General features: G+C 63.9%; 1 protein-coding gene across 1 annotated transcript in view; it reads right to left on the reverse strand.

Annotated features, from left to right (window-relative positions):
* rars1 (arginyl-tRNA synthetase 1) overlaps positions 1-12,545 on the reverse strand; it is a 21,931-nt gene continuing 9,386 nt past the window's right edge. Inside the window, exons 14-15 of the mRNA XM_030086624.1 lie at positions 1,850-2,097; positions 1-196 (exon numbers count right to left, since the gene is read on the reverse strand). Coding sequence (XP_029942484.1) covers positions 87-196; positions 1,850-2,097 — 358 coding nt within the window. The 3' untranslated portion in view covers positions 1-86. The remainder of the gene's footprint in view (positions 197-1,849; positions 2,098-12,545) is intronic.

Here is a 12,545-nt window from a genome sequence, read left to right on the forward strand (position 1 = left end):
GCTTCAGCTTCACTTTATTACAAAAAGTTCAGATGAGACCTTCCAGCTCAGCATCACTGTGACATCACTTCCTGCTTGGCATGACATCACATCCTGCTGACGGGTTTGATGCCCAGGATGTCGAACCCTTTGGCCATGACGGCCGCCGTGGCCTCGCACAGGAGCAGGCGCCACAGGTTGACCTTCACCACCGCCCCTGCACACACACACACACACACACACACACACACACACACACACACACACACACAAAGACACACACACACACAGCTGTGAGGACACTCATTGACAGTCCATTCTCTCGCCCGACTGTAACCTTAACCATCAAAAAATACCTGACCTCTGACTCCACCCATCCCCTCAACCTGACCTCTGACCCCACCCATCCCCTCAACCTGACCTCTGACCCCACCCATCCCCTGAACTGAAGATAATTCTAACCCCACACATGAGGCCTTAAAGGGGAGGTTTGGCTGAAGAGCCTCCAGGTCGTCCCCTGAAGGCGGTTCTGGTCCCAGCAGGGCTTCAGCAGAACGTCCCCTGAAGGCGGTTCTGGTCCCAGCAGGGCTTCAGCAGAACGTCCCCTGAAGGCGGTTCTGGTCCCAGCAGGGCTTCAGCAGAACGTCCCCTGAAGGCGGTTCTGGTCCCAGCAGGGCTTCAGCAGAACGTCCCCTGAAGGCGGTTCTGGTCCCAGCAGGGCTTCAGCAGAACGTCCCCTGAAGGCGGTTCTGGTCCCAGCAGGGCTTCAGCAGAACGTTAGAACCAGAACGGAGCGGCGGATCCTACAGGTCCAGCAGACGGGGCGTCGGGAACGCCGCTCCTGAAACAGCTTCCACCGTCCAGGAACTGGTTAGTGTCCTCCTGGTCCCTCAGCCTGTCCCCCTCCTGGTCCCTCAGCCTGTCCCCCTCCTGGTCCTCCTGGTCCTCAGCCTGTCCTGGACCGTCATACATGCAGATCTTCCCTATCAGTGTTCTCCTCGGTGTGCAGCGTATCTAGACCCTACTCTAGACCCTACAACTAGACCCTACTCTAGACCCTACAACTAGACCCTACTCTAGACCCTACAACTAGACCCTACAACTAGACCCTACTCTAGACCCTACAACTAGACCCTACAACTAGACCCTACTCTAGACCCTACAACTAGACCCTACTCTAGACCCTACATCTAGACCCTACATCTAGACCCTACTCTAGACCCTACAACTAGACCCTACTCTAGACCCTACAACTAGACCCTACAACTAGACCCTACTCTAGACCCTACAACTAGACCCTACTCTAGACCCTACATCTAGACCCTACTCTAGACCCTACTCTAGACCCTACATCTAGACCCTACTCTAGACCCTACAACTAGACCCTACAACTAGACCCTACAACTAGACCCTACAACTAGACCCTACAACTAGACCCTACTCTAGACCCTACATCTAGACCCTACATCTAGACCCTACTCTAGACCCTACAACTAGACCCTACTCTAGACCCTACAACTAGACCCTACATCTAGACCCTACATCTAGACCCTACATCTAGACCCTACTCTAGACCCTACATCTAGACCCTACTCTAGACCCTACAACTAGACCCTACTCTAGACCCTACAACTAGACCCTACAACTAGACCCTACTCTAGACCCTACAACTAGACCCTACTCTAGACCCTACATCTAGACCCTACTCTAGACGTCTGTCTGGACGTCGGGCCGAGGTGCGCCGGGAGCTGCAGTGTGTGTTTCTAACAGAACCGGACAGAACCGCGCCCGCACAGCCGCATGTGTTTGTATCAGGCCTAACACTGTGTGTGTGTGTGTGTGTGTGTGTGTGTGTGTGTGTGTGTGTCACCTGTCTGCCGGTCCTTCTCCACGCAGTAGCAGCTGTCGTAGAACTCGGTGAAGGTGGTGGCGAGCTCGTACAGGAAGTCGCACAGCGTGTGCAGCAGCAGGTCGTCCAGGATCTTGTGCAGGATCTCCGGGAAGCGCAGGATGCATTTCCCCAGCTTCCACTCCTTCTCGTGCTCCAGCTGCACCTCGCACGTCTCCGCCGCCGTCCTCAGCGCCGCCTCGTCCAGGTCGGCCAGCCGGGCGATGGACCTGCCGCACGGCGGGGGGCGGCAGAGTCAGAACACCGACCCCGTGAGTCACGTCAGCGCCACCCACGTCCTGCCACTTCCTGCCTCAGCCTGCCACTTCCTGCCTCAGCCTGCCACTTCCTGCCACTTCCTGCCTCAGCCTGCCACTTCCTGCCTCAGCCTGACACTTCCTGCCTCAGGATGCCATTTCCTGCCACTTCCTGCCTCAGCCTGCCATTTCCTGCCACTTCCTGCCTCAGCCTGCCACTTCCTGCCTCAGCCTGCACTTCCTGCCTCAGCCTGCCACTTCCCACCTCAGCCTGCCACTTCCTGCCTCAGCCTGCCACTTCCTGCCTCAGCCTGCCATTTCCTGCCACTTCCTGCCTCAGCCTGCCACTTCCCGCCTCAGCCTGCCACTTCCTGCCACTTCCCGCCTCAGCCTGCCACTTCCCACCACTTCCTGCCTCAGCCTGCCACTTCCTGCCTCAGCCTGCCACTTCCTGCCACTTCCCGCCTCAGCCTGCCACTTCCTGCCTCAGCCTGACACTTCCTGCATCAGCATGCCATTTCCTGCCACTTCCTGCCTCATCCTGACACTTCCTGCCTCAGCCTGCCATTTCCTGCCACTTCCCCGCCACTTCCTGCCTCAGCCTGCCACTTCCTGCCTCAGCCTGCCATTTCCTGCCACTTCCCGCCACTTCCTGCCTCAGCCTGCCACTTCCTGCCACTTCCCGCCTCAGCCTGCCACTTCCCGCCTCAGCCTGCCACTTCCCGCCTCAGCCTGCCACTTCCTGCCTCAGCCTGCCACTTCCCGCCTCAGCCTGCCACTTCCTGCCACTTCCCACCACTTCCTGCCTCAGCCTGCCACTTCCCACCACTTCCTGCCTCAGCCTGCCACTTCCTGCCTCAGCCTGCCACTTCCCGCCTCAGCCTGCCACTTCCTGCCACTTCCCGCCACTTCCTGCCTCAGCCTGCCACTTCCCGCCTCAGCCTGCCACTTCCTGCCACTTCCCGCCTCAGCCTGCCACTTCCTGCCACTTCCCGCCTCAGCCTGCCACTTCCTGCCACTTCCCGCCTCAGCCTGCCACTTCCCGCCTCAGCCTGCCACTTCCCGCCTCAGCCTGCCATTTCCTGCCACTTCCCGCCACTTCCTGCCTCAGCCTGCCACTTCCCGCCACTTCCCGCCTCAGCCCGCCACTTCCCGCCTCAGCCTGCCACTTCCCGCCTCAGCCTGCCACTTCCCGCCTCAGCTTGCCACTTCCCGCCACTTCCTGCCTCAGCTTGCCACTTCCCGCCACTTCCTGCCTCAGCCTGCTACTTCCTGCCTCAGCCTGCCACTTCCCGCCTCAGCCTGCTACTTCCTGCCACTTCCCGCCACTTCCCGCCTCAGCCTGCCACTTCCCGCCTCAGCCTGCCACTTCCCGCCTCAGCCTGCCACTTCCCGCCTCAGCCTGCCACTTCCCGCCTCAGCCTGCCACTTCCTGCCACTTCCCGCCTCAGCCTGCCACTTCCTGCCACTTCCCGCCTCAGCCTGCCACTTCCTGCCACTTCCTGCCTCAGCCTGCCACTTCCCGCCTCAGCCTGCCACTTCCCGCCTCAGCCTGCCACTTCCTGCCACTTCCCGCCTCAGCCTGCCACTTCCCATCACTTCCTGCCTCAGCCTGCCACTTCCTGCCACTTCCCGCCACTTCCTGCCTCAGCCTGCCACTTCCCGCCTCAGCCTGCCACTTCCCGCCTCAGCCTGCCACTTCCTGCCTCAGCCTGTCACTTCCCGCCACTTCCTGCCTCAGCCTGCCACTTCCCGCCTCAGCCTGCCACTTCCTGCCACTTCCCGCCACTTCCTGCCTCAGCCTGCCACTTCCTGCCATTTCCTGCCACTTCCCGCCACTTCCCGCCTCAGCCTGCCACTTCCTGCCTCAGCCTGCCACTTCCCGCCTCAGCCTGCCACTTCCCGCCTCAGCCTGCCACTTCCCGCCTCAGCCTGCCACTTCCTGCCACTTCCCGCCTCAGCTTGCCACTTCCCGCCACTTCCTGCCTCAGCCTGCCACTTCCTGCCTCAGCCTGCCACTTCCTGCCTCAGCCTGCCACTTCCTGCCTCAGCCTGCCACTTCCTGCCTCAGCCTGCCACTTCCCGCCACTTCCTGCCTCAGCCTGCTACTTCCTGCCTCAGCCTGCCACTTCCCGCCTCAGCCTGCTACTTCCTGCCACTTCCCGCCACTTCCCGCCTCAGCCTGCCACTTCCTGCCTCAGCCTGCCACTTCCCGCCTCAGCCTGCCACTTCCCGCCTCAGCTTGCCACTTCCCGCCACTTCCTGCCTCAGCCTGCTACTTCCTGCCTCAGCCTGCCACTTCCCGCCTCAGCCTGCCACTTCCTGCCACTTCCCGCCACTTCCCGCCTCAGCCTGCCACTTCCTGCCTCAGCCTGCCACTTCCCGCCTCAGCCTGCCACTTCCCGCCTCAGCCTGCCACTTCCTGCCACTTCCCGCCACTTCCTGCCTCAGCCTGCCACTTCCCGCCTCAGCCTGCCACTTCCCGCCTCAGCCTGCCACTTCCCGCCTCAGCCTGCCACTTCCTGCCTCAGCCTGCCACTTCCCGCCTCAGCCTGCCACTTCCTGCCACTTCCCATCACTTCCTGCCTCAGCCTGCCACTTCCTGCCACTTCCCACCACTTCCTGCCTCAGCCTGCCACTTCCCGCCTCAGCCCGCCACTTCCCGCCTCAGCCTGCCACTTCCCGCCTCAGCCTGCCACTTCCCGCCTCAGCTTGCCACTTCCCGCCACTTCCTGCCTCAGCTTGCCACTTCCCGCCACTTCCTGCCTCAGCCTGCTACTTCCTGCCTCAGCCTGCCACTTCCCGCCTCAGCCTGCTACTTCCTGCCACTTCCCGCCACTTCCCGCCTCAGCCTGCCACTTCCCGCCTCAGCCTGCCACTTCCCGCCTCAGCCTGCCACTTCCCGCCTCAGCCTGCCACTTCCCGCCTCAGCCTGCCACTTCCCGCCTCAGCCTGCCACTTCCCGCCTCAGCCTGCCACTTCCTGCCACTTCCCGCCTCAGCCTGCCACTTCCTGCCACTTCCCGCCTCAGCCTGCCACTTCCTGCCACTTCCTGCCTCAGCCTGCCACTTCCCGCCTCAGCCTGCCACTTCCCGCCTCAGCCTGCCACTTCCTGCCACTTCCCGCCTCAGCCTGCCACTTCCCATCACTTCCTGCCTCAGCCTGCCACTTCCTGCCACTTCCCGCCACTTCCTGCCTCAGCCTGCCACTTCCCGCCTCAGCCTGCCACTTCCCGCCTCAGCCTGCCACTTCCTGCCTCAGCCTGTCACTTCCCGCCACTTCCTGCCTCAGCCTGCCACTTCCCGCCTCAGCCTGCCATTTCCTGCCACTTCCCGCCACTTCCTGCCTCAGCCTGCCACTTCCTGCCATTTCCTGCCACTTCCCGCCACTTCCCGCCTCAGCCCGCCACTTCCTGCCTCAGCCTGCCACTTCCCGCCTCAGCCTGCCACTTCCCGCCTCAGCCTGCCACTTCCCGCCTCAGCCTGCCACTTCCTGCCACTTCCCGCCTCAGCTTGCCACTTCCCGCCACTTCCTGCCTCAGCCTGCCACTTCCTGCCTCAGCCTGCCACTTCCTGCCTCAGCCTGCCACTTCCTGCCTCAGCCTGCCACTTCCTGCCTCAGCCTGCCACTTCCCGCCACTTCCTGCCTCAGCCTGCTACTTCCTGCCTCAGCCTGCCACTTCCCGCCTCAGCCTGCTACTTCCTGCCACTTCCCGCCACTTCCGCCTCAGCCTGCCACTTCCTGCCTCAGCCTGCCACTTCCCGCCTCAGCCTGCCACTTCCCGCCTCAGCCTGCCACTTCCCGCCACTTCCTGCCTCAGCCTGCTACTTCCTGCCTCAGCCTGCCACTTCCCGCCTCAGCCTGCTACTTCCTGCCACTTCCCGCCACTTCCCGCCTCAGCCTGCCACTTCCTGCCTCAGCCTGCCACTTCCCGCCTCAGCCTGCCACTTCCCGCCTCAGCCTGCCACTTCCTGCCACTTCCCGCCACTTCCTGCCTCAGCCTGCCACTTCCCGCCTCAGCCTGCCACTTCCCGCCTCAGCCTGCCACTTCCCGCCTCAGCCTGCCACTTCCTGCCTCAGCCTGCCACTTCCCCGCCTCAGCCTGCCACTTCCTGCCACTTCCCACCACTTCCTGCCTCAGCCTGCCACTTCCTGCCACTTCCCACCACTTCCTGCCTCAGCCTGCCACTTCCCGCCTCAGCCTGCCACTTCCCGCCTCAGCCTGCCACTTCCCGCCTCAGCCTGCCACTTCCTGCCTCAGCCTGTCACTTCCCGCCACTTCCTGCCTCAGCCTGCCACTTCCTGCCACTTCCTGCCTCAGCCTGCCACTTCCTGCCACTTCCCGACTGGGCGGGGCAAGATGGCGGACTGGATGCACAGTTGAGTTTGAGCAGTTTGATTCCCTTTGATGAGGAGAAGAATTTCACAGCAGCGCCCTGCGGAGGGGAACCCGGGGCCTCGGGGAGGGGAACCCGGGGCCCCGCGGAGGGGAACCCGGGGCCCCGCGGAGGGGAACCGGGGGCCCCGCGGAGGGGAACCCGGGGCCTCGGGGAGGGGAACCCGGGGCCTCGGGGAGGGGAACCGGGGGCCTCGTGGAGGGGAACCGGGGGCCTCGGGGAGGGGAACCGGGGCCCCGCGGAGGGGAAACCGGGGGCCTCGGGGAGGGGAACCCGGGGCCTCGGAGAGGGGAACCCGGGGCCCCGGGGAGGGGAACCCGGGGCCCCGGGGAGGGGAACCCGGGGCCTCGGGGAGGGGAACCGGGGACCCCGCGGAGGGGAACGGGGCCCCGCGGAGGGGAACCGGGGGCCTCGGGGAGGGGAACCCGGGGCCTCGGGGAGGGGAACCCGGGGCCCCGGGGAGGGGAACCCGGGGCCCCGGGGAGGGGAACCGGGGGCCTCGTGGAGGGGAACCGGGGGCCTCGGGGAGGGGAACCGGGGCCCCGCGGAGGGGAACCGGGGGCCTCGGAGAGGGGAACCCGGGGCCCCGGGGAGGGGAACCCGGGGCCTTTCACCACAGAAGGTACCACAGAGCAGATCCAGGTTCTCGACCGAGTCGCTGAAGGACGAAGGGAAGAGAAACGTTCTGCGGTTCGATGACGTGGAACCACGAGGCGTTCTGTGACCGCAGAACTCCGATGCCGTCAGCGTTTCAGGGTTCTCCTGCCGGCCAGAGGAACGTGGGGTCTTCGTGTGGACAGGCCGGACCGTCCAGCGGACCGGGTTTTAGAGGACGCTGTTCTTTGGCAGCGTCTCCGGTTTGACGGTCTCGGCTCTGGAAGCGTTCTGGTTCCTGAACGTCAGACGCTGAAGAGACGGAGAACAGGTCCTCTTTGACGGGGGTCCGCAGACCCAGCAGGTTCTGTCCTCCTGGTCAGATGAGAACAGAACCGGATCGGTCCGGTTGGAGTCCTGGACGGCTTTAGAGGGACGGTCCGCTGGAGACGGTCCCTGCGGGGGGGACCAGCGTTTGGACAGATGTCCTCCGGTCCCCAGAACCTGGCCGGCACTGACTGGACCCAGACCTGCCAGGACACTCAGGTCCTCTGGGTCCTGAAGACCCTCTGAGACTGCAGGGTGGACGGGTCTCTGGAGACCAACAGCTGAACCGACAGGCGCCAGAGAGAGAGTGTGAGTGTGTTTGTGTGTGTGTGTGTGTGTGTGTGTGTGTGAGAGAGTGTGAGTGTGAGGCTGTGTTCACACCGTCTCTCACTCCCGTGGTGAGCCGGAGCCACAGTGAGACACGTTTCCACGTTGGGTCGTCCTACTTGTGGGTGGAGCCGGGCCGCCTCCAGCAGGAGGTCAGAGGTCGACCCGGCTCCATCTAGAACACGCTCGCTCCCCGGGTCCAGCCAGCTTTCCTCGTTTGCCACTTTTGTCCGTGTGAGGCTTCCGTAGCGCACGACACGAACCGCAACTCTGAGCGCCGCTTCCTTCTGCAAGTCGGCCATTTGTCCGGCCTGCAGGAAACCATGAACAGAAGCGCCGTTCTTCAGGCTGCGTTCCGTCGTTCCGTCTGCGGCACCGTCTGCAGGACTGTCTGCAGGACTGTCTGCGGCACCGTCTGCGGCACCGTCTGCGGCACCGTCTGCGGTGCCTCTGCAGGACCATCTGCGGCACCGTCTGCGGTGCCTCTGCAGGACCGTCTGCGGCACCGTCTGCGGCACCGTCTGCGGTGCCTCTGCGGCACCGTCTGCGGCACCGTCTGCGGCACCGTCTGCGGCACCGTCTGCAGCACCGTCTGCGGCACCGTCTGCGGCACCGTCTGCGGTGCCTCTGCAGGACCGTCTGCGGCACCGTCTGCGGCACCGTCTGCAGCACCGTCTGCGGCACCGTCTGCGGTGCCTCTGCAGCACCGTCTGCGGCACCGTCTGCGGCACCGTCTGCAGCACCGTCTGCAGCACCGTCTGCGGCACCGTCTGCGGTGCCTCTGCAGCACCGTCTGCGGCACCGTCTGCGGCACCGTCTGCGGCACCGTCTGCGGCACCGTCTGCGGCACCGTCTGCGGCACCGTCTGCGGCACCGTCTGCGGCACCGTCTGCGGCACCGTCTGCGGCACCGTCTGCGGCACCGTCTGCGGCGCCTCTGCAGGCGCTGGACGAGGTTGCCAGATCTGTCCATCTCCCACCGTAAACCCGTTTACCTCAACAGAAAGCAGCCAAACCGCCGTCTGGGTTGAAAATGCAGGTTCAAACCGTATTTGTATAATAAAAAAAAACAGGTCATAAACACATCAGCATTTCGTCAACCCGCCAGACATCTTCAAGAAGAAGCTTGATTTGGCAGAAACCCGCCCAATCTGGCAACACAGAGCCGCCCCGGCCACACGGCTGTTCTGAGTCGTTTGACTTTCCTGCAGAGACGAAGAACAAAAGCGTCGACTCCTCTGAAGCGCGGGATGCCGCCGTGGCGGCTGGCTCTGGATTCTACCAGAAGTGAAAAATAGAATATTGAGGCAAAAACACGACACGGCTTTTATTTTGAAATCACTGATTCTGGAACACGAATCGCCAACCTGCTTCTGTCTGGTCTGACGCCCCGTCGGTTCGACGCCGGCGAGAACATCCGGGTCTTTACGAGGCCGGTTCAACAGGAGTCCTGGCTCCGCCCACTCGGTGTGAACACGCCCCGAGTGTGTGTGAGTGTGTGAGTGAGTGTGTGAGCGAGTGTGTATGTACACTGGGTAGTTCATGAGGAACAGGCCCCCCCCCTCCAGACGGACCTGAGGCCTCCAGCCAATCAGCTTTCACCACGACCGTCTTCCTCCAACAGCTGACCGAAGTCCACCTGATCACCTCCGAGGCCTCGGGGCCCCGCCCGAAGCCACTGAGCCAATCATTAACAGAGGGATTTCCCAGAAGGCCGAGGGATTTCCCAGCAGGCCGAGGGACGTCCCAGAAGGCCGAGGGTCGTCCCAGAAGGCCGAGGGACGTCCCAGCAGGCCGAGGGACGTCCCAGCAGGCCGAGGGACGTCCCAGCAGGCCGAGGGTCGTCCCAGCAGGCCGAGGGACGTCCCAGCAGGCCGAGGGACGTCCCAGCAGGCCGAGGGTCGTCCCAGCAGGCCGAGGGACGTCCCAGCAGGCCGAGGGACGTCCCAGCAGGCCGAGGGTCAGATGGATGTGAGCAACAGAAAGCTGCCCCAGGTCCTGGTCCTGGTCCTGGCTGGGTTAGTTGTCTCGGATGAGGGTTCTCCGGGTTTCTCCAGGGTTCTCCAGGGTTCCGTCCTGTGCGTCCTTCAGCCAGACCTCACTGGACACATGCGGGACGCTCGAGTCCAGAAGCAGAGCTGGCAGAGGACGTGAGCACAGAGGGAATCGAACCGGAGACCCAGGCTTCACCACCAGACCTGGATCCACGTCAGGCCAGAGAGCCCGGAACCCACGAGAACCCGCCCAGGCCGGGGAGAACACGCAGCCCGCACAGGGGCCGGACTGCCAACCACTGCTCCACCGAGCCGCCGGAGCTCCGCTGAAAGGAGGGGCGTCGGCCAGCAGGGGGCGCTCACGGCTCCAGGGCGCGGCGGCGGCGGCGGCGGCGGCGGCGGCGGCGGCGGCGGCGGCGGCGGACTGACCGGATGCGGGTGAAGGCGTACAGCAGGTAGGCGGCCGTGTTGCCGCGGTCGTCCAGCATCTTGTCGAAGGAGAAGACGTAGTCGTTGATCCGGTTGTGGGACAGATCGGCGTACTTGATGCAGCCGAACGCCACCGAGCGCTGAGCCTGGGCCAGCTGGGCCGGGGTCAGCACCTGGGGGCGGGGTCAGGGGCGGGGTCAGGGGCGGGGTCAGGAGAGGGAGGAGGCTCAGCGAGCTTCCGGTCAATCGTCCACCACGTCGCTGCAGACTGACGGAGCAGCCGGGGGTCAGACGGAACCCGCTGACCCCCGGTGGGCGGAGCTGACCCCCGGTGGGCGGAGTCCCCTCTCACCTTGTCTCGCTCCTTCTCCTTCAGCTTGTCCATGGAGCGTCTCAGACCCTCGTCCAGCAGGTCCCTCAGCCTCACCGTGTCCCCGGAGCGCGTCTTAAACTTCTTCCTGAGCGGCGGACGGAGGACGGGTCAGACCAGACGGGGGACGAGGGGGGGACGAGGTGTGGGGGACAGGACGGCCGGCGGCGCGGCGGCGGTCGGGGACTCACTTGTCCTCTCCCAGGACGACCCCGAAGCCGGCGTGCTCCACCCGGGTCACCTGCGGGTCGTACCAGCCGATCATCTGGGCGGCGGCGAACACCACGCTGAAGTGCGTCCCCTGCAGAGGACACAGAGTGAGGACGCGTCCCCGGCCGGCGCCGCCCCGCCCCCCCGGGCCCCGCCCACCTGGCCGCTGTCCACCACGTAGATGATGACGTCGGCGCGCTCGTCCCGCAGACGCTGCCGCAGCGCCGCCAGGTCCGACGTGTCGTAGGTGAAGCCGCCGTCCGACTTGACCACGGTGAGCGGGACGGACTGGCCGGGGACGAACAGGAGACGGCGGCCCTCGTCCTCCTGGAGCAGCCCTGGGGGGACGGGGCGGGACTTCCCGTTTCTGGAACCGCCGGCTAGCCGCGTAGCGCGGCTAGCCGGCGGTGCTCCGTCCTCGTGAGGACACTGACCTTTGTCCTCCAGCTCCTGGACCACGTCCACCATCAGGTCCTGATAGAAGGACTCTCCTCGCTCCACGATGGACACGTCCAGGCAGTCGTACACCTTCTGGAACTCTGAGACACAGAGACAGGCGGAGACAGACTCAGAGACAGGCGGAGACAGGCGGAGACAGACTCAGAGACAGAGAGACAGGCAGAGAGACAGGGAGAGACAGACGACAGGCGGAGAGAGACGGAGAGACAGATGACAGGCGGAGAGACAGAAAGACAGGCGGACAGAGAGAGAGACAGGTGGAGAGAGACAGACAATGACAGGGGCAGGCAGAGAGGGAGCGAGAGAGAGAGAGAGCGAGAGACAGGTGGAGAGACAGAGACACCACAGAGGCAGATGGACAGACGTGGAGACCAACAGGATGAGACAAAGGGACGGATGAGGGAGACAGAGAAAGGTCAAAAGGTCGTCTGTGTTGACATCACAGCTTCAGGTGAAGACATGAGTTAATGCTCGCGTCTGATTGGCTCTGCAACCAGGAAGTCGTGGCCTCTAGCCCCGCCCACTAACCCAGTCCGAACCGGACCGAGACCCTGACTGCAGACAGCTGTCCGGGTCAGGACCAGCAGCTGGACGGGGACCGAGGACAGGACGGACAGGACATATGGACAGAGGACACGCAGGACAGAGGACACGCAGACAGAGGACACGCAGACAGAGGACCCACAGGACGGGTACAGCAGGACAGAGGACACGCAGGACAGAGGACACGCAGACAGAGGACACGCAGGACAGAGGACACGCAGGACAGAGGACACGCAGACAGAGGACACGCAGGACAGAGGACACGCAGGACAGAGGACACGCAGACAGAGGACCCACAGGACGGGTACAGCAGGACAGAGGACACGCAGGACAGAGGACACGCAGACAGAGGACACGCAGGACAGAGGACACGCAGGACAGAGGACACGCAGACAGAGGACACGCAGGACAGAGGACACGCAGACAGAGGACACGCAGGACGGGTACCGCAGGACAGAGGACACGCAGGACAGAGGACACGCAGGACAGAGAACACGCAGGACAGAGGACACGCAGGACAGAGGACACACCACTCCTGGAGACGTCACAGATGAGGTTCCAGCCCCGGATGAAGTCCGGGTCTCGGCTCTGCAGCCGGACCACACACTGGTAGGCCCGTCTCTTGAAGTCCTCGTCCTCATCGAAGCGCTTCTTCGACTCCTGGAGGACAGAGGACACGGGACATAGTGAGACAGAGTGAGACAGAGGGGGACAGAGTGAGACAGAATGAGGACAGAGTGAGACATAAGGGGACAGAGTGAGACAGAGTGAG

The sequence above is a fragment of the Salarias fasciatus genome, unplaced genomic scaffold (genome assembly GCF_902148845.1).
Source record: "Salarias fasciatus unplaced genomic scaffold, fSalaFa1.1, whole genome shotgun sequence".
Classification (NCBI taxonomy): domain Eukaryota; kingdom Metazoa; phylum Chordata; class Actinopteri; order Blenniiformes; family Blenniidae; genus Salarias; species Salarias fasciatus.